This window comes from Acinonyx jubatus, chromosome X (genome assembly GCF_027475565.1).
Source record: "Acinonyx jubatus isolate Ajub_Pintada_27869175 chromosome X, VMU_Ajub_asm_v1.0, whole genome shotgun sequence".
NCBI classification, from domain to species: Eukaryota; Metazoa; Chordata; class Mammalia; order Carnivora; family Felidae; genus Acinonyx; species Acinonyx jubatus.
The window spans coordinates 26240743-26264087 of record NC_069389.1 but is presented as its reverse complement, the minus strand read 5'-3'; the positions used below and the strand labels follow the sequence as shown (position 1 = coordinate 26264087).

At 45.7% G+C, this 23345-nt stretch overlaps 1 protein-coding gene across 22 annotated transcripts in view; it reads left to right on the top strand.

The window, feature by feature from the left end:
* DMD (dystrophin) overlaps positions 1-19504 on the top strand; it is a 2092562-nt gene extending 2073058 nt beyond the window's left edge. For 16 of the 22 annotated variants that reach the window (XM_053201917.1, XM_053201921.1, XM_053201923.1 and 13 more), the window contains 2 exons: positions 3414-3506; positions 16945-19504. In XM_053201917.1, coding sequence (XP_053057892.1) covers positions 3414-3506; positions 16945-17042 — 191 coding nt within the window. In that variant the 3' untranslated portion in view covers positions 17043-19504. Of the gene's footprint in view, positions 1-3413; positions 3507-11805; positions 11838-16944 lie in introns of all 22 variants that reach the window. The other 6 variants (XM_027054570.2, XM_027054572.2, XM_027054568.2 and 3 more) reach the window with 1 other exon arrangement.
* Positions 19505-23345: the final 3841 nt, after the last annotated feature.

Below are 23345 nucleotides of genomic sequence, written 5' to 3'. Positions count from 1 at the left end.
CACCTATTGCCGTGTGACAAAATAATTACAAAATTCTCAGGTTACGTATTTCTCGTTCATGCACCTCTTGGTTGGCTGGAGTTCTGCTGCAGCTCATCTAGGCTTGACTCCCAAGTCGTAGGGTAGATTCAGGTCTGTCCCACCTCCCTCTCCTCCTTCCTGGATGAGTAGGCTCTCTGGGCCATGCGCTCCTTACAGGACATCGGCACAAGAGGACAAGCCCAACAACCCAAGGACGTTACAGAACTCTCCTCCTATCTGCCAACATTCCATTGGCCAAAGAAGGTCACGTGACCAAGTCCAAATTCCTGGGGCAGGGAAGCATGCTCCCCCCCAGTACTCGGTCACTCCCTTCTGTCTACACTGACCTTCTTGCTGTTTGAGCAAGCCAGTCACACTCCCCTCTCAAAGTCTTTGTGTTTGCTTTCCTCTCTTGTATATCCATGGGTCATGCCCTCACGTGCTTACAGTTTTTGCCCGACTGCACCTCATCAACGAAGGCTTCCAAGATTCCCCTTTCTGAAGGTTCCCCACTCATCCTCTCTCGTGGAGGTTCCTCACCATGTGACATACCTAACTTACTTGTTTAGACTGTGTACCTCCATATGAATGGGAGTTCCATGGATACAGGGCTTTTTTGTTGTTGGCTGCTATCTCCCCAACACGCACAACAGCACCTGACATAGAGTTGGCTCTTGATAAATGTTAGTATAAATAAACTAATCTTGCCGTGTGGTCATTTGTATGGCTATTTTTTTTAGACATTTAAAATCTGGCTCAATATCAAAGAATCCAGTGGTGTTGCTCAAATTTCAGGTGTCATTTAGTAGTTTTCACTTTTCAGCATAATTGACACAGAAAATATTGGCCGTCAACCATGTTTCAGCGTCGATTCAGCTCTACTCATGCACACACGTGAGAACTCTGATTTTGATTCTTAAAAGGAGTAGTTAAGCCTAGAGGACTTTTTACTTAGTGAGGAAGTCTTGAGCAACGAAGAAAACAAGATGATACTTTATTCGTATATGTACTGTGCAGGATGCACGAGGCACTTGAAAAATATTTGAAGGGATACCTTCATCACTGTCCTGAAAGTTTTCCATTAAAGCAAGCCAATTTTAGATTTGTACTTGGACACTCGGATTTGAAACTTACAGATAATAGTTCATCTGTAAAGATGAACCTGGTCGACATCATTAGGTTTATGCTTTAAACTTTGATCCCTGAAACAACTGAGGCAGAGGAATGCCTACCCCATCCCTGAACTGTATTTGAATCTTACCGCACTACTATTCAGTTCCTGGAGCTCCAGGGTAATGTAATTCACCTGTCAGGCTAGTCATGCTTGCCTCTGTTGGTTCTGATTTATTCTGTAAGGCTTGTTATCGCTAATGCAGACTTACTGCCATTCAAAATGCCTCATGTTCCACAACTTGGCAAAATTTGCATCAGTAATGGGATGAAGACGTGTATTCACCTCTGCAGTTGTCAGGATTCTGTTCCTGCTGGCATTGTTTCATTCATTCCACCCTCACCACATAATGGTAGTTTGAACTCTCAGGAAAAAAGAAATTAAAGGTGCTCTATTTCATTGTTTTCATTGCTAAACACATAAATAGAAGGAAGTTGTGTGTGTGTGTGTGTGTGTGTGTGTGTAGATTGGTAGGTAGCTACCGTAACTTCTTTTTCTATCTTGTGATCTTAATTTTCACCACTTATTTCTTAGTATCTGAAAGAGGTTTTCTATGGTATATTACCATGAGACTCACAGAAATAGAGGCTCTTTGTCTGTCCTGTGCCCCTAAGCTCTCCACTCTGATGTTGACGTACAGCCTTACATCCACTGGGATGGGACTCTCTTTGCAGTGAACATTGGGCCAAGGATTGTTTGCGGTTACACTTTAAAAAAAAAAAAAAACAAGGTGAAAACTTAGTAATGAATGCAGGATTATAATTGTAAATGAAGATCCCAGTGGCATAGACAAAAGGAGATAACAAGCATGTTTACGTCACTAAATCGCCGGCTGTCCAGTCATTTCCAAGTCCGATGTGAACCTGAGGTTGTCCTTAAGCATCTTCATTACTGTTGATCTGGAAGCAAGGTCTTGTTTTAGATGCAAGTGACACCGTCCTGAACGAATAGAGCTTGAACTCAAGAACATCAGAAACTTAGTTTGCAGAGACTTTGAGAGTTGCAAGTAATTTTGTTCTCAGTGAAGAAATCTCTCCCTTGCTGCAAATGTCTGAGGTGCGTTCCTGTCAACCCATGAACCATCGTCAGTAGAGACATACAGATCGACATCATCTTCAAGAGGACTCCCTATCTCAGACGAGGACCATCCATCCCTAATTCCTTTTTCTTCCAAAACATCCTTCTCCCCTCCCGTCAACAGATTCTTAAAAATGAAAAAAAGAAAAAAAAAAAAAAACCAGAATTTCCCCTTTAGAAGCCTCCAAAAACACGATGATGATAAAGTAGGCCCATGTAACAAAGAGGAAAGGAACATTACTCCCCAGTATCCTCCGTATCCACGGTCCTTAGAATAGTAGTATTTCACTCCCTACATAGGTCACGTGCACCTTTTATTTCTCCCTATTTCATTGGACTTTAAAAGTACTTGAGTTTTATTTGTTACCTTTGGTTAAATGTCAAAGGAAAGAGTGGAGAAAACACCTCTGTCTCCGCTTCTTCCTTTCCTTCCTAAAGTGCATGCAAAATGTCACGTTCTTAGTTCCTTTCGTTGAACAGGCACACTGCAAGGGTCTAATAATTTTTTCATTACAAAGGAAAACATTTCACCTTTATTAATGGGGCCTAAGAAACTTAGGTCGATTTTATCTTGGCTTCTAAACAGGTAAACCATTTCCTTCTCCCAAGACCAGAGTATAGATCCCTGCATGGAGTTCTTCCCTTGAAGAAGTCATTCCCCAATTATTCAGCTTGAGGGGTTATTTTTATTGATGTTACTTATGAGCGAATGGAAATAATTCTAAAATGACTTTTTAAACATTTCTAAAATTTTTTTAAAAATGTTTTTATTTTTGGAAGAGAGACAGAGCGCAAGCAGGGGAGGGGCAGAGAGGGAGGGAGACACAGCATCCGATGCAGGCTCTGAGCTATCGGCGTAGAGCCCAATGCGGGGCTCGAACCCACAAACCAGAAGATCACGACCTGAGTCAAAGTTGGACACTTAACCGACGGAGCCATCCAGGCACCCCTTATTTTGTATTTTATAGTAATCTCTGCACCCCATCTGGGGTTCAAACTCATGACCCCAAGATCAAGAGTCACATGCTCTACCGACTGAGCCACCCAGGCGCCCCAACTTTTTAAGTGGGACCGTGGGCTTTTTCTCAAAATGTCTGTTTTCCGTAAGCGTAACTGGCCATTGTTTGTGCTTGCTTTCGTTAAGGCGAGGAAGACCTGCTCAGTCCTCCCCAGGACACAAGCACAGGGTTAGAGGAAGTGATGGAACAGCTCAACAACTCCTTCCCTAGTTCCAGAGGTAAGGCCCACGACGTGCAAGTAACTCACACCTACTGGAATTAGGCCCCTCATTTCTGTACCCTAGCCCGCGTATTTCCCGTGTTTAAGGAGGCACTTGCTGACAGAGTGCCAGTCTGGGGTCATTGTGCGAAGAGAATATTGTTGAGTGTCGAGTTCTGGTTTGGATGACTGAATTGACTGGTTTTGGATGCTGGTTGAATTCAAACACCTGTATAATAGCGTTGTCTCTAGAAATAAGACTATCAACTCACACGTTATTTTACTTGCTTTGCGCATCAGTCTGAAGCGTTAATTATGAGATAAGATAGCTTATTCTTAAGAGCAATGATGATGTGACTTTTACAAAGAAATTCACGCCCTGGTGGCACCTTTGCCGGGGACACACAGTCGATACGCGCGATACGGTGAAATCCAGAACGTGCTTAGTATATGGTTGGGGGGCGGCGGGGGGGGGGGGGGGGGACTCCCAATCTGATGCCCTTTATATTTAAAAATTGTATCTTACCCCATTTGTTAAATACAGGTACAGTGAACTCTTTGTATGCTACTTTGTTGTTGACTTCACTTTCCTAGGTGGAATACCATCTCTGTAAAGAAAGATGTTAATTCTATTACTGCCTCTATTTCTCACCGTCACTTTGACCTTGCGTATCTTGCCACTCCTATAAAAGCAGCATTTTACCCCCGCCAGATTTTCCCACTAGCCTGTAGGAGCTTCAGATGTCTTCCTAGCATTTGGGAGTGATTGTTTTCCTTTATTGCTGTGACATAAACCAGAGTCTCTGACCCACCTCCCTTCAATGAATAAAAAGAATGGCTGCAGTCACCTGTAAGCAAGTAGATAGATGGAACACCTCGACAAGCCAAAGCGGAGGACACACGTCTCGGTGGGCAGGGATTGGCATCCCTCGTGGGCAGCCCCGGAGGGAAGGGCAGCAGAGAATCTGGCTGTTTGTTCCTCTCCGTAAGGGCCACGAGGAGGGTATTTTGAGTCCTGTGTTTTTCTGATCTTGTTGTTCAGTGTCCGCTCCCGGTGGCCGGGTCCTGGCTCTTTGCTGTACTCGTGAACGTTGCACGGTGCACATTAAAAGCACTGATGTTCTGATAGAGCGTTGCTAAGGAACTGTTGGGGGAAGCTAATTTTAAATGTCTGCACCAGCCATCTTTTCCCTGCTGAGTGCCTCTGATGTGTTGATTTTAACACCTAAAAATCTCAGCTGTCTTCCACCCACCACCCCCACCTCCATCTTGACTATCTTAGCTGTCTTTTGTCCCTAGATGCCATGGTTCACGAGAAGACCACATGTTGGTTTGATGTGAATCACATGCTCTCCCTTTTAGCCTGTCAGCTTTTACCGGCACCTGACTTTGGACCGCTGGAGGTGTTAGGGATGCAAAGAAATGCCAGATTCCTTGCCCTCGAGGTGCTTACGGTCAACTGTGGACTTCCGAAGTTCACATTAAAGTATACTATTACTGCTCTGACCTAGGGCTCTAAGGACATGAGGGAATCCCAGAGGCACCCTTTTGGATAAGAGGGGTTAGCCTCAGGCACAGCGAGGGTCTTTCTCAAGTTCACACAGCCAGAACTTTGGGCCCCACACGTAGCACACATTTCGTTGACGCCATCCTATCCCTTGAAGGTCACAGATGGCTTCCTCGTCCCAGACCCTTAAAATGAAAGCTCGCTTACCTGCTCTGGGGGAAGTTGGTGGCTGCTTCGTTGATGCCCCGGGCATTTTTTCCACATTTAAACTAGAGTCGAGTGGAGGCCATAGAAGGGCCCATGGCCCCGCTTCCCTTCAGGCAGCCTTTGTGTCCTGGGCCTGTGGCCCATCCGAATTATCTTTAAGTCCTTTGCACACTCTCCCTGCATCCCCCCTTTTAGTGCGTGAAGCTAGATACCACTTGGGTATGGAAGAAGCCATCTGGAAGAGGGCAAATTTACCTCCTCCGATTTATGTGGTAGTTAGCACCTCTGACGTTAAATTTCCTTCTGTGATGGTGATCTACTTCTGTGGAGACTTGGGGGAGCTTTAGGCCACCCCGATAGTGTTTACTCACTTTGCGCTTAGAGAAGCATACCTTCCACCGAGCGCTGATGTGAGTTCTCAGAGGATAAGGAGGCTTTGTCTGACCGGTTCCCTTAACTGAGTTCCTACCTAATAGTAGGCCAGTAGCCTGAGAGAAGTCATTTATTTTCCCGAGGAAAGCAATCAAGATCTGGCCGTTCTTTCTGTGATGCGGTTATCTTGACTTCTTTTTTTTCTTTTTTTGCTACTTCCTGCCACGTTAGGCCTTGCCACTGAGCCCCTACTATTGCGCACCCATTTCCAGCGTGTGGGGGTTCCTCTCACGGCGCCGAGCAATTTGGACACCATCTACCCAGAGAGAGCATCACACGCCACAAGTTTAGGGCTTCAGTCCCACAAGACTGCCTCCCCCTTCACCTGGGCTTCTGACCCACTGTAGACTTAGGGGTTCCAGTGACCCACTTCTGGGGTGTTACGGCGGCTCACACAACTCAGAAACGCCTCCTTCACTAGATCAGCGTGTATTACGAAAGGCCAGAACTCCAGAACAGCCGGACGGGAGAGGTCCACAGGGCGAGGCGTGGGGCAAGGGTGTGGAGGGTGCCGTGCTCTCTCGGGGTGCGCTGCCCTCCCAGGACCTCCACTGTTCACCAACCCAAGAAGTTCTCCCTCCCCCTGGGTTTTTAGGGAGGCTTCATTCCAAAGGTGTGATTGATCACATCATTGTCCAGTGGTGAGGCAACCCAGTCTCCAGCACCCCCAGTTTCCCTCCCCGGAGGTCAGGGGGTAAGGCTCAAAATTCCACCTCCCCTAAACCCAGGGTTGGCTTCCCTGGGACCCAGCCCCTATGTTTAGGGGTTTTCCTAGACTTGCCTCGTTACTTCAGAGGAACTTTCAAAGGTTTTAGGAGCTCTGTGCCGTGAAAGGGAATTGAGACCTAATACGCATTTCTTCATTCTAAATCGCAGTATCACAGCTTGTTTCCCTCAAGTTCAACTGGATAAAAAGTCTCATCATTAGAAAACTAGGATGGAAAATATATATACGGTAGGTTTTAGTGGGCGCATCTTACCAGCGAGTAGGTATGTTGGGTTGATACCGAGAAGAGCATTTTGAGCCCTAACATCTCAGGATTACAGGCTCTCCTACGTGGAAAGGCCTCAGAGGGTCATTTGAGCACGTCTGCTAACCACAGCAGTGGCTTTTGACCTTTTTGACCACTCTCCATAGTAAGAGAAACATTTCACATCTCAAACTGGATTAAGGATATAAGATACATTGGATGTGTGTATATGTGTACAGAAACACATACGTATACACCATGTATATATGCCACAGATATATGTGTCTGGTCACATATACGTACGAAGATCAGCAAAGTTTCGTGAAGCACTGCTTCCTATACTATGTAGAACGCACACCGTGTCTCTGCATCAAAATCAAATGCTGGCTGCAACCCACTAAACTGATTTTCGGACGCAGTGGTTTAAAGAATACCGATCCGGGGCGCCTGGGTGGCGCAGTCGGTTAAAGGTCCGACTTCACCCAGGTCACGATCTTGCGGTCCGTGAGTTCGAGCCCCGCGTCGGGCTCTGGGCTGATGGCTCAGAGCCTGGAGCCTGTTTCCGATTCTGTGTCTCCCTCTCTCTCTGCCCCTCCCCCATTCATGCTCTGTCTCTCTCTGTCCCAAAAATAAATAAACGTTGAAGAATACCGATCCAAGTGATCTCAGTTTTCCTTGCCCAGATGAACATCTTTTTTAAAAGAAAGTTACACTTATTTGAAACATTTTACCATGGAAGTCTCTGCCAAGACCTTCCTAATAGCTTAGAGGACGCTGTACTTTTACTCTGAGTCGGCCACCCGTGTTCCCATTGCTGTGTTAGGATGAATGAAGTTCACGGTTGCTACAGCTGTTTCGGACAGCTGTCTGGGTAACTCGGGACAGATGCCGGAGCCAGAGGTCTGACATTTAGTGGAAATGCTCTGTTAACTACCACCTCGTGGTTTACTTAACCCTGCTAGATAATTGCCACCAGGGGAAAAGACTTTTTCAATAGAATAGTATGTTTTTCATAAATGTAACGCATATAGAGAGGGGAGTTGTTTTGCATTATACGTTTACAGCTTTTTTGTTGCCGTTGGCCACAGTTTTGACTTCAGGCTCAAGTCTCAAGGTATCCACTAATCCTCACCTCGCCTTCTCACCACAAGTACCCGGAAGCCCAAAGTGCCTTGCTCATGGCCACTCACCAAGTGAAATTAGGCTCCTGATCTTATCTCGCTGGCCTTGCTGAACTGTTACCCGAATCAATCAGGGGGTTACGTGCCCCTCCGGCTCGTGAAAAAGCTGCTAGCCAGCACTGGCCTGCCTCCTAGCCAATATAAATTTCAGGGCGTTCAAGGTGTGAACCTGTGCACGTTTAGCTTTGCGGTGATATCTTTCCTGATGAATCTCGGGATATAGTTAGTTATTCACAACCACTTGAGGGATTTGAGCGGCTCAGTGTATATTAAACACAGAACGTTAGCCAACTTCTATCGAATCTCTCTATCTACCAATAAGGTGTCCCTCCGTCTGTTAAGTATCTGGAGAAGTGGAATTCCACTGTAATAAAAAGCGTTATCTACTATAAGACACTTTCTGATTCTCCACCATTATTCTATAAGAACAGTACATGGGTAGAATGAACAACAAACATCATTTAAAAATAAACAATTTCAGTGATTCGCCCCTATGTCTCTGAGCATCTCACATCCTAACAAAAGTGTTTTTCTATGTATGTGCATTTACGGAAAAAATGCTTCCCTTGTCAGTGGTATGGGATTGGCTTCTCTAAAAATGGGGTGCCGCTCTATACTAATCAACGAACGATAGGATTCGAGATAAGCTCGTACTGCAATAAAGACAATTTACAGCACAGTTAACAGTGCTGTGCAGGCACTTCTGCTGCCTGTACAGTCTCGTACCTGCTGACCTGTGTGCCGCGTTTTTACCCCCAACGTCCACGCCATCCCCTCATGTTACCCAGCCCTCCATAAAGCCCACACGCATTCTGTCAGATGCCTCTAAATTAGCAACCCGACAGCTTTACAAAACCTGCCATCTTCTCAAATTCAAGTCTTGTCTGTGGTTCTTTTATGCAAGAACAGCATAAAGACGGAAGCATTCATGTGCCCCCTTTCAGGCACCACTCTGTTTCCCTTTAGCTTCCGTGTATTTTGAGCCGTTAGCCCTTTATATACCACGGGCCGACAGACTACAGGCTAGGAGCCAAACCTGGCCCACTACCTGTTCTTATAAATAAAGTTTTATTAGAACAGAGCTATACCCCTTCACTTAGGCTCTATCTATGGTTGCTTTCTCACTCCAAGGGCGCAGTCGTTGCGGCAGAGTTGAACATTTGCTAAAGAGACTGGGTGGCTTGCAAAGCCTAAAATATTTACCGTCTGGCCCCTGACACGCACAGCTTGCTGACCCCTGCCTTACACTGTTGCGGTCCATTCTAAGCTCATTACATACACACAGTTAACACACTTCGGTGCTGGTCAACTTTCAGCTCGACAGAACTGTGCTTGTGGATGGACGTGTGTATTTGTGTCCACGTTCACCAGAGACCATACGTGCTTTAAGACTGAAAGTATAGCCGTTTGAATCTTCTTTCGCTTGTGATACAACAGGAACCCTAAAAAGGGGCTCGTTCTTCCTGAGCTTTTTAAAACAGTTGGTAAACTGAGATTACAAAGCTGAAGTTACCCCCAAAGTGGTAACGTCTTGGGATTCTGACCCTAAATGATGAATCATCTCAGATTCATACTGCGTGAGGAAACTTGACTTCTCCAGACCCGACCGGGCCCTTTACTCAGACTCAGGACTCCCCCAGTGTACTTCCTTTTACTCCTGATTCATTTCCTGACAACATATCACAGTGCCAGATGGATAGCCTAAGTGAAGTTTTTAGGAAACTCATTTCCGAAGAATGTATTTGTGAAATAAAACTTATCTGGCACTTTTATTTATTATTTATTTTGACTGGTAGAGAATATTTTTAAGCGGTGCAGCCAGTTAGCCTGTATTTTGTCACTGAAGAAACTAGTCCACTGCAGTGGAAAACATTATTTGTTTTAACTTTGTTTAAACAAAAAGCGGAACTTCCTTTTGTACTGTGGGAATGAGCACATTGGGACCCAAGCGATGAGGGCGGATTGTGAAAGAGATTCGGATTGACGTAGCTCTGGAAGGTCCGTTGTACGTGAAACGTGGTTTCTGAAGAAGTGCCCGAAGCAAAACCCAAGTGATTTGCTGCGTATTCGGTAATGACCAGCAGATACCAAGCTCTGAATATGGCTTGGCGTAGAATAAAGACGGGTAACCCTTATCACTCTAGGAACCATAATTACATTCTGAGACTAAATCCCGTTACCTTCTAACGGCAGTCTTTCCTAAGGCTCTTTAGTTTTAGAAATAGACCCAAGTTACAAGCCAGTATAAGTTACCAGCCCTTGGGACGCAAGTTAAACGGTAATGGGCAAGGCCAAGTTGCCTAAAACACCAGAGAACTCTTGACCATGATCTCGTGGCTACCTTACTAATTCATTCCAGCCCGTCTTTATCAGATGCCCATAGTGTTGGGGTGCAGAAGTTATTGGAGCTAGAGAGGACGGCTAAGCCACATATGGGCCCTGCCCTCAAGGACTTACAGCCCTGTAGGGGAAGGTAATAAATTCTACCATCAGACAGTATAACCATGAAATAGAAAGATTAGAAAACAAAAAACTTGTTCAAGGAGTCCAAAGCAATGGATAAGTCACTCATGCTGGGACTCTTTTGAACTATCAAGAAGGAAATGAGGTTCTCTTTCTCTCCTTTTTCCTGTCATCTGGTCTGGGCCTACCACTGGCAACACCCACTGCTGAGGAGCCAGTGCCCTTTTTTCCCTCTTCCCTGCTTTGAGGAACGTCATGAATACCTTGGCCGTGCTTACATGGTCGAGCGTGCAGTTTTCATACTTGTAAGAAATCTCGGCGTCACGTGGGAAAATTCAGAACGAAGGAAAAGAGGGAGGGAGGAAGGGACGGAGAGTCCTACTTAGAGAACCTGTAAATGCGTACTAGAGGTTTTAGACCCTGACCTTGAATTTGGAACGATTTCTTTTGGAATAGAAGTTCCCTACTTCTTTGGTCTGCACGAGTAGTCCTCACATCGTTGTGGGGTGTTTCGGTCCTTGCGGCCCCTGAGCATGGTGGACCCCGGGGGAAAGGAGGTGACGTCTAGGGGTTCTCGGGGCTCCGTCCTACATTCTGGGATTTCACGTCAGACTGTCGCAAGATGTGTCTCACTGCTCAAGTCGAAGTTTGAAAACCAGTATTTCACCCGGAGGCCCTCGTGGTCAGAGGAAATTGCAAGCCCAAGACCTGCTGGGTATGGTCAGAGGTCCCGAATTTTCTGTCCACTTATGGATATTATCATACAAGATTTTATCAGAATCTGCTCTCCAAAACTAAGCATACCCATGGAGGATTCCATAAAACAAACAAGGCGACTGGGTCTTTAGCCACTGATTCTCAAGGCGCCTGCTACCTGTCGAATTATGGGGAGGAAGTTGAAGGCTCATTCCCGGATCTGGCTCTGTGGCTTGCCCATTAGTGGGACTCCTCTCCTTCCCCCCCCCAACCCCCCCCGCCCTTTTTTTCCTTCTCTTTTCTCAAACGCCCCCCCCACCCCACCCCCATCATCCTGGGCATGCTCTGCCTCTGCCAGACAGAACAGATTGTCCCAAGGGGATGGAGTCTCGCCTCTGTGGCGTTTTGCCTCGCATTTGGGGTGCAGACTTTTGGGACACACAGTCAGCTGCTGTTCACATCCCAGTAAGTTGTGAAGCTGAGAGTGAAGAGATGGGGATTTTTGGACGTGCAGCTTGAGGTTCTAAAGCCGTCCTTGAAAACAAGGCTCACTTAGTCAGATTTCTCCGCTGTGCTCGCTTCCATCCAGTTTAACACATGAACTCTATGGATTCTGTAAGTGATGTCTCAGATCATGTTATCTGTTTACACTGATTTTAAGTGTATGTAAAGGTTATTTGACTGGATGTGTCTTTCGGATTTTTTTTTTGTTTTGGTTTTTATTTTTTTCCAGAAGGGAATAAATGAATTGTCATCTCAACATTTGTTTGGTAAAAGCAGCAAAACGGGTATGAAACTGTTTATTTATGCATTTTTTTCCTTTCTGATATCTCTGCCTCTTCCTCTCTCCCGTTATTAAAGGAAGAAATACCCCTGGGAAGCCAATGAGAGAGGTTAGTGAGATTCAGGCTCACGGCCATGGCTTCTGTGTGTCTCATCACGCTTTCTATGTTTGGCGCTTGTGTAAGAATTGTGTGTGTGCACGCGCATGTATGTACAACAACGTGTCATCACGTAAGGACGGTAGTCACCTCTCCACTTGCAGCTCATGAGGAACATTCTTCAAATGTTCACTGCCATTGTCATCACCATGACGACAGGAGCAGGGGTTGGGGGAGCAGGAATCTCTCTAAAATGGCAGCCCTATGTGGTCCCCAGGTTGGAATCCCGCGGTTCATCGTCTCTCGCCATTTGTCACATGAACAGAATCCTCAAAACAATGAATTTAGCCTTGAACATAACCGATGAGTCGTGAAGTTTCTGTCTACTTCCAGGACCTTAGCATTTTCTGCCAGTGCCCTTGGTTTTTATTCTTCCAGAATGAGTTCGTTTTGTTTTTGTTTTCCTTTTTCCTCATCCCTACCCTCCTTTCCCACTTCAGCTAACTTTTTTTTTTTTTTTTTGAGCACTTACTGGGCCAAGCACTGTTGTAAGCACTTGCCATCTTTTTCATAGTGTAATCTTCATGACAAACCTATGAGGTAGGTACTCTTATTAACCCCATTTTCCAAATAAGGAAACTGAGTCCGTGAGAGAGTAAGTAAGCAGGGTGTTCCAAATGACAGAGCCAGAATTTGAATCCAGGCAGTCTGGGTCCAGAGCCACACTCTCAGTCTTAATCGCCGCCTTAGCAAATGGTGTTTGAAAGGCTCGTGTCATCGCAACTAGCCCTTTCGAGAGTGCGCTTTCTTTCCCTGGCATTTGGAACCAGATAGAACATGTCCAAGGAGGGATAAAAATTGAATGTTGGAGCCTTGAGGCTTTTTCTCAGCGCCTATTGATGGGTTCGAAGCGGGTAAGATACAGTATTATCTATCACTGAACGTGGCTTGAGATGTGACAGGCAAAGCTCCTCCATACTTCTGTCAGAAACATTGTCTCAACATTGCATTACCTGATCAGTGGCTATTGGAGGACAGTGTTGAGTGGCAGCTCAAGTGAAACAAGCTTGTCCTTACCTAGAGTTTAGCGTGAAGGATGGGAGAAGGAAAGGTCCTTGATGGGTAGCGCTAACCTATGCTGTTCCGGGACACGGGTTGGACAGGTAGAGAGTTCTCATGTGAGAAGATTCTAGATCCTTAGCAACAGGATAGCCAAGAGTCATCCCGGATTCATTTAAACATAAGGAGTCATACTGGAAAGTCTGCCAACACCATGCCATGCAAGTCTAATGAATTGAACGGTCCTTCCGTGTGTCTGTACCCATGCTTTCTTCCAAGGCTGGGGACAGTGGGGTCCTGGGGGGGGGGGGGGGGGAGTGGCAAGCTGGGAGGAGAAACTGAGGACACCTGAATTGGTGAAGCAGTGAATGCTCCTGACCGTTTGCCTGGCTCACATACTTCTTAGGTGAGGCTTCTTGGGTTCATTCTTATGGTAAGTGCCCCTTACGATTTATTTTGACGTGCTATGAAAAGTTGCACCTTAATTTTGACCACCCTGAACGTGTTTCTCTCGTGAATGAATTTTACAACAGGCCAGCAGTACTTATCATTCGAGTCACACAGGCATTTGGAAACTTTACTACCTGAGTTGTATATTCGAGTCAGACAAGTTTCCAGAAATCCAGAGAACCCAAGTGATTTTTTTAGTGCTACCAAAATGACCTCACGTGGACAGTAGATAAGATATTTTTTTCAAAGAGTAAATTACAGAGAAGAAAAACACGAATTTCACTGCAGTATTCTGGCCTTGCTGTGGCCAACTGAATGCGAACCATTTATTTGGGAACTGTATTTTTAACAAATAGGGTGCCAGATTGCTATTGAGGTCTTGGATCTCTGCCAGAAAGTCTCAATTCCAATCACTGTGGAAAACAACTCCCTCCGGCCGTGGTGGCTCGTGACACTAAATGTGTTGTGGTTAGCGCCAACTTGGAAAAACATACGACCGCCCTAATGTTCGATGCATGGTGCCTTTGTGTTCAACAATCCTTGCTTAAGAATGGATTAAATTAATACTTTCTACAGACGTATTTTTATGTCACCTTGTGCCTGAAGCTGACTGCAAACCCCTAAATCCTGCCTGCTTTTCAGTGCCCCTCACGTTCCGGTCAGGTAAAATTAATGACCTCACTAATGTTCTGCCTTCCACACATGGATAATAGAACCAGGATCCAAATCTGTTTTCTGTATCCCTATCAAGCTGTAGTTTTATGCCTCCAGGGGATTGAGTTATGATTCTTTGGGGCAGTATTTTGTCAAAGAGATAGAATTTTTTTCTGGCTCTAATGAAAACCTCCATGAAAAACATTGCAGTCATTACTCTGCTGAAACAGGTATTTGTAAATAAAGTAACCAAAGGCAGAATACAGATACAGTGAGGGGACTCTGAACGTTCTTCATTTTTCTAGCACGGGGACAGCCGTGAGGGCACTTGTGAACCTTGTAGACCGTCCAGACAGGTCAAAGGCCACCTGGCGTTTTGTGGGCGTGTGCGTGGTGTATTTAAGAGTGATGAACGTCTCTTTTACCTAGTAACTTTTTAAAGAGCAGACACCCCTAGAAGTGATGCCTCTGGAGAGTCTCGAGAATTTGCCTTCCGGGTAGTAAACTGAACACCATTGCAAGGAGTCGGAGCGGCACGTACGTGGCTGTATAATCCACGAACGCATTTCCTCTCGAACTGCACTCCATGTTCCCTAGCCCGCAAGCTAAAGTGAAATAGGTACTTTTTGATTATGATCAGTAAGCCAGCGGGGAAAAGGAGTTCTTCCCTGTTCGCTTTGTGTTTTGTAATACATGTTCTGTCTCCCAGATGAGCCGGCTAGCCCCTAGTTGGATGTGGGTAATGAGAAATAGTTTGAGTTCTAGTCACTTACCAGGTTGTAAGGCTCTCAGGTTTTGTTTTTCCTGGCCTCATTAATAGCTGCGAAGACTGCAAGTAATTGAAAACTTGCAGGTAGTCCACACGAGTGATTGGGTAGATCTCCCTGGGTTTCCCGGCAGTCCAAAAGAGATACGAGGGGGCCGCTGGGTGGCTGAGTCGGTGAAGCGTCCGACTTCGGCTCAGGTCGTGATCTCGCGGCTCATGGGTTCGAGGCCCGCATCAGGCTCTGTGCCGACAGTGTGGACCCTGCTTGGGATTCTCTGTCTCCCTGCCCCTTTCCTGCTCTCTCAGAATAAATAAATAACCTTAAAAAAAAAAAACAAAAACAAAAACAAAAAAACAGATACAAGGGAAGCCCTTCAACCTGGCAGCATCAGTTAAGTGTCTGTGCTCTAAGGAGCAGCCAGGGGCCCACCGTGTCCTACAGCGGTTTGTATGGTTTAGAAAAACCAAAGCTGATTTCCGTTCCTCACTGAGGACTGCCACACTGCTGGCTCACTCGAGGAACGGTACACCTGCTTTGCTCCAAGTTTTTCTATTTGCAGCCTCAACCAACATCCAGAGTGTTTTGTTTTGTTTTTTTTTTTAAACAGCCAGTTCTCATTGGAACTCTTCGCGTTAATACAAAGCTCCCCAAGAGTTACAAACTTCATCCCCTCCAAGTCAATGGCAGAATGGTGTTCAATTTGTTCTAAGTCTTAACTTGATCTGGAGCCATCGCTGGGCAGGTGCCTGCCTGTAAATCCTCCGCAGACCCCTCCCCCTTGCTCTCATGTAAAAAAATTTTTTTAATGTTTATTTATTTTTGAGAGAGAGAGAGAGAACGTGAGCAGGAGAGGGGCAGAGAGAGAGGGAGACACAGAAGCCGAGGCAGGCTCCCGGCTGTGAGCTGTCAGCACAGAGACCGATGTGGGGCTTGAACTCAACAACCTCAAGATCGCGGCCTGAGCGGAAGTCGGACGTTGAACCGACTGAGCCACGCGGGCGTCCCTCTGTCATGTGGATTTTTAAAATGCTGTGTCTCTTGAAATAAATATGAGAGCAGAACACCTGCCCTAGTCTATCTTTAATGTGTACAGGGATGCTAACACTGATGAGAATGTATATTAAGTTGATACATGGCAAAGTAGTAATAGCCTAGTAAAGCATTTTTAGTTCCAAAGGCAGTGCTCCAAGAGTACGATGATTTAGTAATGTCCGCGAATTAAAATTAGCCACATGAAAATATGGGACACGTATGAAAAGGCAAGTCATAAACTCGGTCTCAAATGATCTGACTCTACATCTGAATTTGGCCACAGAGTACCAGAGACACTGCAGCTTTTGTGCTCCCTGCTGGGGGATTCCTGCTAGGTCATGTCACATTACTACTAAAAGGCTGTTCTGATAGTCAACCCTCATTGAGGAGGAGAACAAAAAATGCATTCACAGGATCCCCCAATCCATGCTTTGCATGGGGGTCGGATCATAATTAGGCTTGAGAGCAATTTGGAATGAAAAGGGATTTTTTTTTTAAGAAGAAGCTTCCAGATTCAAAGGTTCATATCCCAAAAGGTTGATTCCAGAGTTTGTTTTCCAATTCCAGTAAAAGCAGAGAGCAAACAGCCTCCTCTCCCGTGGCCTCGGAAGGAGGCAGCGGCTGGAGACGGCACGGAAATGAAGACTCCATGTCTTGGTCACGGTGGTGGCGATGATAATGGCAAAGGCGGTAGATAGAGTCACGGTGGCAGCGGAGGTAGTTGGGGTGGCGGTGGTTTGGGAATACAAAACTTTGAGTACAAGGACACAGTACGACATCTCCCACAACAAGGTGGAAAAGGGACACCCCGTCATGCAACACTCCTGTTATCAAGGGAACCTTGTGCTTCCCCGTGCAATCCTTTTGCTAGATCCTTCCATGGGGAAAATGAGTGCACTCGCTGACACTCGTCCACGCAAACGACCCCAGTAGCCTGATCCGGTAGTAAGCCGATACTAACCATGCAGAATGGCTTCATTAACAAGGCTTTGCTTCTTCCGGGAAAGTGGTGACAAATCCAATCGTGTCGTGTAGACCTCGATGCGGCTTCTGTGTTGTCTTCACCTAGAAGTGGGGAAGGATTTCCCGAACGGCAGAGAGTCAGGCTCCTGTTCCCTGCACCTAGTGTCAAGTCTTTCTCTCTCTTTGTTTTCCAGGACACAATGTAGGAAGCCTTTTCCACTTGGCAGATGATTTGGGCAGAGCGATGGAGTCCTTAGTGTCAGTCATGACAGATGAAGAAGGGGCAGAATAAATGTTTTACAACTCCTGATTCCCGCATGGTTTTTATAATATTCATACAACAAAGAGGATTAGACAGTAAGAGTTTACAAGAAAAAAAAAATCTATATTTTTGTGAAGGGTAGTGGTACTATACTGTAGATTTCAGTAGTTTCTAAGTCTGTTATTGTTTTGTTAACAATGGCAGGTTTTACACGTCTATGCAATTGTACAAAAAAGTTATAAGAAAACTACATGTAAAATCTTGATAGCTAAATAACTTGCCATTTCTTTATATGGAACGCATTTTGGGTTGTTTAAAAATTTATAACAGTTATAAAGAAAGATTGTAAACTAAAGTGTGCTTTATAAAAAAAAAGTTGTTTATAAAAACCCCTAAAAACAGACACACACACACACACACACACACACACACACTTGGAGGCAGCGCATTGTTTTGCATCGTTTTAGCGTGATATCCATATGAAATCCATGTTTTCTTTTCTTGCATATTAAAGATAGGACACTTCCTCTAACACCACCAGATGATTACTTCACAGTGCTCTTTTTGGAATCGCTGGCCGAGTGGGACTGGCTGTGGTTTTTCGCTTCCTGCATCTATAGGTCTAGAAGTATGTAAATACTGTAGGGATATAGATAAATAGATCTGAATTTCTGGAGACCTTTGAAATTTCTTGTTCAAATGACCTGGCCACTTCCTAATGCAAAGAGATTGCCTCTGGTCCCGCAGGCTTACCTGCTTGGTCTAGAATGAATTCTCCCTGGAGCCTGAAACCAGGGGGCAGCTACCACACTGAAACACTGTCTGGGGCCCCAGATGTTTCTCATTTGCAACTTTCCACTGACAGCGACGGTACCGAATTTTTGCAAAGGGACATGTGAATGAATACACAGGACTTACTGTGTCCGAGTGATCCGTTAGCTGATACATTCAGCTTCCGGCCGCTGGCAAGGCCACCATCTACATTTAATGATGCTTCAGCGGAAGTCACGACATCAGAAGATATTTTTCACTCGCAGACAGTAGGAGATCCTTCTGGTAGGGCTGGAAGGCTGTGGATTGCCAGCCGATCCCTGCGAGGGAGGGAGGCCACTCTTGAAGTAAAGGGCTGGATGAATGTTCCTAACCACACTGAGAGATCTTGGTAATTACAACGAATTCCCTCTGCCCTCTTCTCACAAACAGCAGTGGTTATTTTAGGGGTTTTTTTCTTTTCTTTTTTTTTAAGGACTTTCCCCATTGCAGTGAGTTTTTAAATGCCACAAGACTTCATTTAAAATAACCCTCGGGAAAATGTGTAAGACAGCCTCATCACGGTGTGTTACTGTTAAATATCCACCCACAAGCCCATGAACTTGGTTGCCCTACTTCACATTTCTCTACAAGCAATTCCACGCAGGTTTGTAAGGGGGAACGGAGACGGATTCGCGTGTTCCGAAAAGTACTCCAAACCCTTGGCTGGTGGATGAGGAAGGTTAACGATACAAAGATTGTTCAAAAAGAATAACCCAAGAGGACTAACTGGTAGGAACAAGCTTTACTCTTTCGTGTTCTTAGCCTTTCATTTTTTTTTTTTAATCATTCATTCAATAGAAATCACCGTGTGACCTATTATTTTGCAAATCTGTTACCTCTTAGGTCAAGTGTTAACTTTTGGGGAGTGGGTTTTGTGTATTATTTTATTAATGATAATTAACATCCAACATGGCTTCTCATGCTATTTCTACCTCACTTTGGTTTTGGGGTGTTCCTAATAATCGTGCACACAGGCTTTCACCCACTTGTCTCCTGTGTCAATATTTTTCTCGATTTTTTCCCCCCATTGTAACTTCCACAAGAAAACCCAAAGCTCTAAGGTAACAAAACGACCTGAAGATTCGGTTTTAGTCTTGCATTTTTTTCCTTTATGTGACACTGGACTTTTTCCTTCACCCACAAGTTTGGTTTTTTTGTTTGTGTGTTTGTTTGTTTAACCATGATTAAAAACAAGGGGTTGTGTTACTTCCTACTAAGCGGTTTTAAGTTTCCTTCTAAAAGCAGAGGTAAATAGAGTGCATAATTTTATTTTAATCTTTTTGTTTTATCTTTTAGACATTAGTTCTGGAGTGAGTCTGTCAAAATATTTGAATAAAAATTGAGAGCTTTACTGCTACATTTTAAGCATAATTTGGACATTACTTCGTGTTCTTTATAACCACCAAGTATTAAACTGTAATCATAATGTAACTGAAGCATAAACATCATGTGGCATGTTCTGTCATTGTTTTCAGGTACTGGGTTCTTACTTGAGTATCATGATAGATTGTGTTTTAACACCAACACTGTAACATTTACTAATTATTTTTTTAAACTTCAGTTTTCCTGCATTTTCACAACATATCAGACTTCACCAAATATATGCCTTACTATTGTATTATATTACTGCTTTACTGTGTATCTCAATAAAGCACGCAGTTATGTTACAAAAAAAAAAAGTGTTGAGTGGGGTGCTTTGTTTTTCGTTGTTAAAGATGTAATACAGTCACATGGTGGACGAGTGAAAAAATCGAGAAAGCCAAATGGTGAAAATCCCCTATTCCCAAGGCATCCACACTGGCCTGTCAGTGAATGTTGCTTTCTTGTGTATCCTTCCACACTACCATTATCGAGAAAGCAGTTAGCAAAGATCTGTGCCTCATGTTTTTTTACCACACCTAAGATCACTTTCTATGCACCCAGTTATATACCTTGCTTTTATAGGCTCAAGAGAGGCAGCCACTCTTAATTATATTGAAACAATTTTTTCCCTTTCAATATATCAAATGCTTTCTCGTTTGTTTTTTTTTTTATAGCTGTCTAATAATATCCCAGTGTATGTTAGTGGGATAGTATTTAGGCTGTCCTCTTTGGGAGGATATGTGGGTTGTTTCCAGTCTTTTCCTGTGACACAGAGTCCTCTACATCTTCCATTTCATCAGGACACCTGTGCAAAACTTGGGCCGGGGGACACATTCCTGTAGCTGAGATTTCTCGATCAAAGGCGGCATTTGCTTCTCACGACACTTCCTCATAGCTGAAGGGCAGTCTGAGCGACGGGGGTCCCACCTAAAAGGGTACCTCAGAACTGGTTCTGGGGAGGATAGCCCTCCTACGCCCAAGTCACGATCACCACAGAAGGAGATCCCCTCACCCCTGCCCCAACTGCAGAGGAGGCTAGTGAAAGGAGTAGCCCATCAGCTCCCCTTAGGACGGGTCCCTTTTGCCTCTGACCAAGATTCCTGGAGCGGAGTTCCCCAGCAGTGTTCACATGGCAGACAGAGGTCCAAAGACATTGCAAAGCACACTCTGGATGTAACAGGAGATGGTCAAGCTTATTAAGAATGATACCAAGAGAGGGGCGCCTGGATGGCCCAGTTGGTTGAGCGTCTGACCCTTGATCTTGGCTCAGGTCACGATCTCACAGGTTGTGGGTTCAAGCCCCACGTCGGGCTCTGCACTAACAGCACAGAGCCTGCTTGGGGTTCTGCCTCTCCCTTGCTCTCTGCCCCTCCTCCGCTCGCAAGTGCTCCGTCTCTCTCAAAGTACGTAAATAAACTTTAAAAAATAAAAGGGACGATACCGAGTAAGTATGGCATCTCTGCTAGGAATCGCTGCTCAGTTTCTCCAGGTGGGCTGATGACACCGGCCTGAAGGCCACATACACCGAGACTAATTTTCACCATATTGCCATCAATCATTTATCCCTCCCACCATAACCTCCCCAAACCTGCGTTGGTTTCAGAGACTGGCTGTTTTGATGGACGACTGCACAGGGGGGACTGTGAGGAGGGCGTTTGGCTCTCTGCTCTCCGCTGGGCACAGGCTGGCGGAGAGGGAATCGTTTCGCTTACAATGCAGAATGGATCACGCTGGTGCAGATTGTGCGTGAGCAAGCAAAATGCGTGTTTGGGGGAAAGTACCAAGACGAGTGGCTGGCTGTCTTCTGTGAAGCCGAGCTGGGATCTCCCTGATTTTGCAATCCTCTGACGGGGGAATGAATACACAAACCGGCGCGGTGCACGTGCAAAGACCTCCCTTCCGATGAAGGGTAGCAAGGACGTGCCTCGGATTCTTTCCCACGGTAGCAAAGCCCCCAGAGTGGGAACCACAAACACATTCTCCATCACTCCTTGGGCAGCAGGGTGCCGGGAGCTCATGAACTCCCTTGATAACCTGTGAGCAGCAACACATCTGAGTTTCCATACGAAACAATATCCTGTGAGTGTGGGAAGGGGGGGGGGATGTCCGAGCGTGGCTTTCATAGGCAGCAAAGATTACGTAGAGTAACACGAGGCTTCAGTTCTGTACCTGTACGTATGTATGTGCATCTGCGTTATTTTACACACACACACACACACACACACACGGGATCAAGTTTCAGCTCTTCCAGGACTATTCTAACTCAAGCTAAAAGAAACATGACAAGAATAGCGCCAAGAACCCCTATCTCCCCTTTATCCCAATTCGACAACTGTTTACACATTGCACCATTGACTTTCTCCTTCCATATATAGTCTATTTGCCTCCTGAACCATTTTGAGAGTTACGTTTCAAGCATCATGCCCCTTTATGCTTAAATACTTCATGTCAAGTTTCTGAGAACTAGAACATGCTCTTGCATAACCACCTTATCATTATCAGAATAAAGAAACTTCACACATTCAACAAAGATACCATCTACACAGCCATATTCAACTGCTGTCAGTTTGCAATGTCTTTTGTTAGTTGTGCGTGTTTCCCTGATCTGGTCTAGGATCTAAGTCACGATCTTGTGACATTTGGTCAGGTCTCCTTAATCTTTGATGGGGAATGGTTTCTCCGCCTTTCTTTGGTTTTTGGTGTTTTTTTTTTTTTAATTTTTATTATGTTTATGTATTTATTTTTTGAGAGAGGGAGGGAGAGAGAGAGAGAGAGAGAAAGCAAGAGACCGAGCCAGGGAGGGGTAGAGACAGACCGAGAGAGAGAATCCCAAGCAGGCTCCATGCTGTCAGTGCCGACCCCCAGGCGGGACTCGAACCCACAAACTGTGGCATTATGACCTGAGCCAAAACCAAGAGTCAGATGCTTAACCAACCCAGCCACCCCGTTTTATATGTTTAATGTTTGTTTCTTTTTGAGAGGAAGAGAAAGCATGTGAGCAGCTGAGGGGCAGATGGCCTGGGGCGGGGGGGGGGGGAGGAAGGGAGACAAAGACCGAAAGCAGGCTCTACACTGGAAGACCTTGACCTTTTTTTTTTTTTTTAAAGTACAATCTAGTCATGCTGTAGGATGTGCCTCAATTTTGATTTGTCTTTTGCGCTCTTCACGATCAGATCCAGGGTATGTGTTTTAGCAGGACCAGGACATGAGGCATGATGTGCCCTCAGCACACCGTAGCAGGAGGCACGTTATGGTGGTCGGTGCCATTCTCTGTGATGTTCACTTTATCCCCTGGTGAACGTGGGCTCTCCAGGTTTCTCCACTTGGCATACATTTTGAAACCTCATTACGCTTAAACCTTTGGGTTCACCTGGGAAATCGCAGTATTTTCCTATGTGTTTGTGGACACGATCTGTGTCAAATAAGCACAGTCACTTGCAGAGAGACAATGCAGACTTGCAGAGATGGCAAGAGAGCAGCCTTCCAAATTCACCTGCTCCCGCGGACACAGCGCATCCACAGCTACGCACAGGACAAGTCCCTCTCAAAGAAACCCGGAAACTAGCCGAGCGGCTCCTATACGCGTCAGGCCAACGAGAAAAACGACAGGAGAGGCTAACACACAATCTCGCCACAAAGCCCATCCCTCAACGTGGCGAGACACACAACCAGGAGGAAACTCCCAACCCCCGGCTTCTCCCTGGGGGGGGGGGGGGACAGGTGGGGACCCCACATCTGTCACCCCAACTTCCTTGAGAGCTATGGGACCCCAAGACATCTGGGTTTGAGAGCCAACGGGGCTGATTCCCGGGAGACGCACAAGGCTATGGGGAACTAGGAGGCAGGTGTGAAAGGGTTCAAGCCCACCCAGCACGGCCGGTCCCCTTGAAAGAGGCCCCGGTGCTTATATTAATAGCTGTGGCCCAAGGGGCACGCTTCTAATTTAACGCACATCAGGGACTGACTACAACACTCCCTTGCCGGGAATCCTTGCCGGAATCTCCCAGCAAGAGCTCCTGCTCATGCGTGGCACTCTCCTTGCTGCCGCCACTGGCCAGGGGATGCCCCTCCATCCTCTGGCCCACGGGCCCAATTGGGCCCCCCTTCGTGGGTGCCACAGGCCCGTGACAGACAGAGAAATGGTTCTTCACCAGCTGT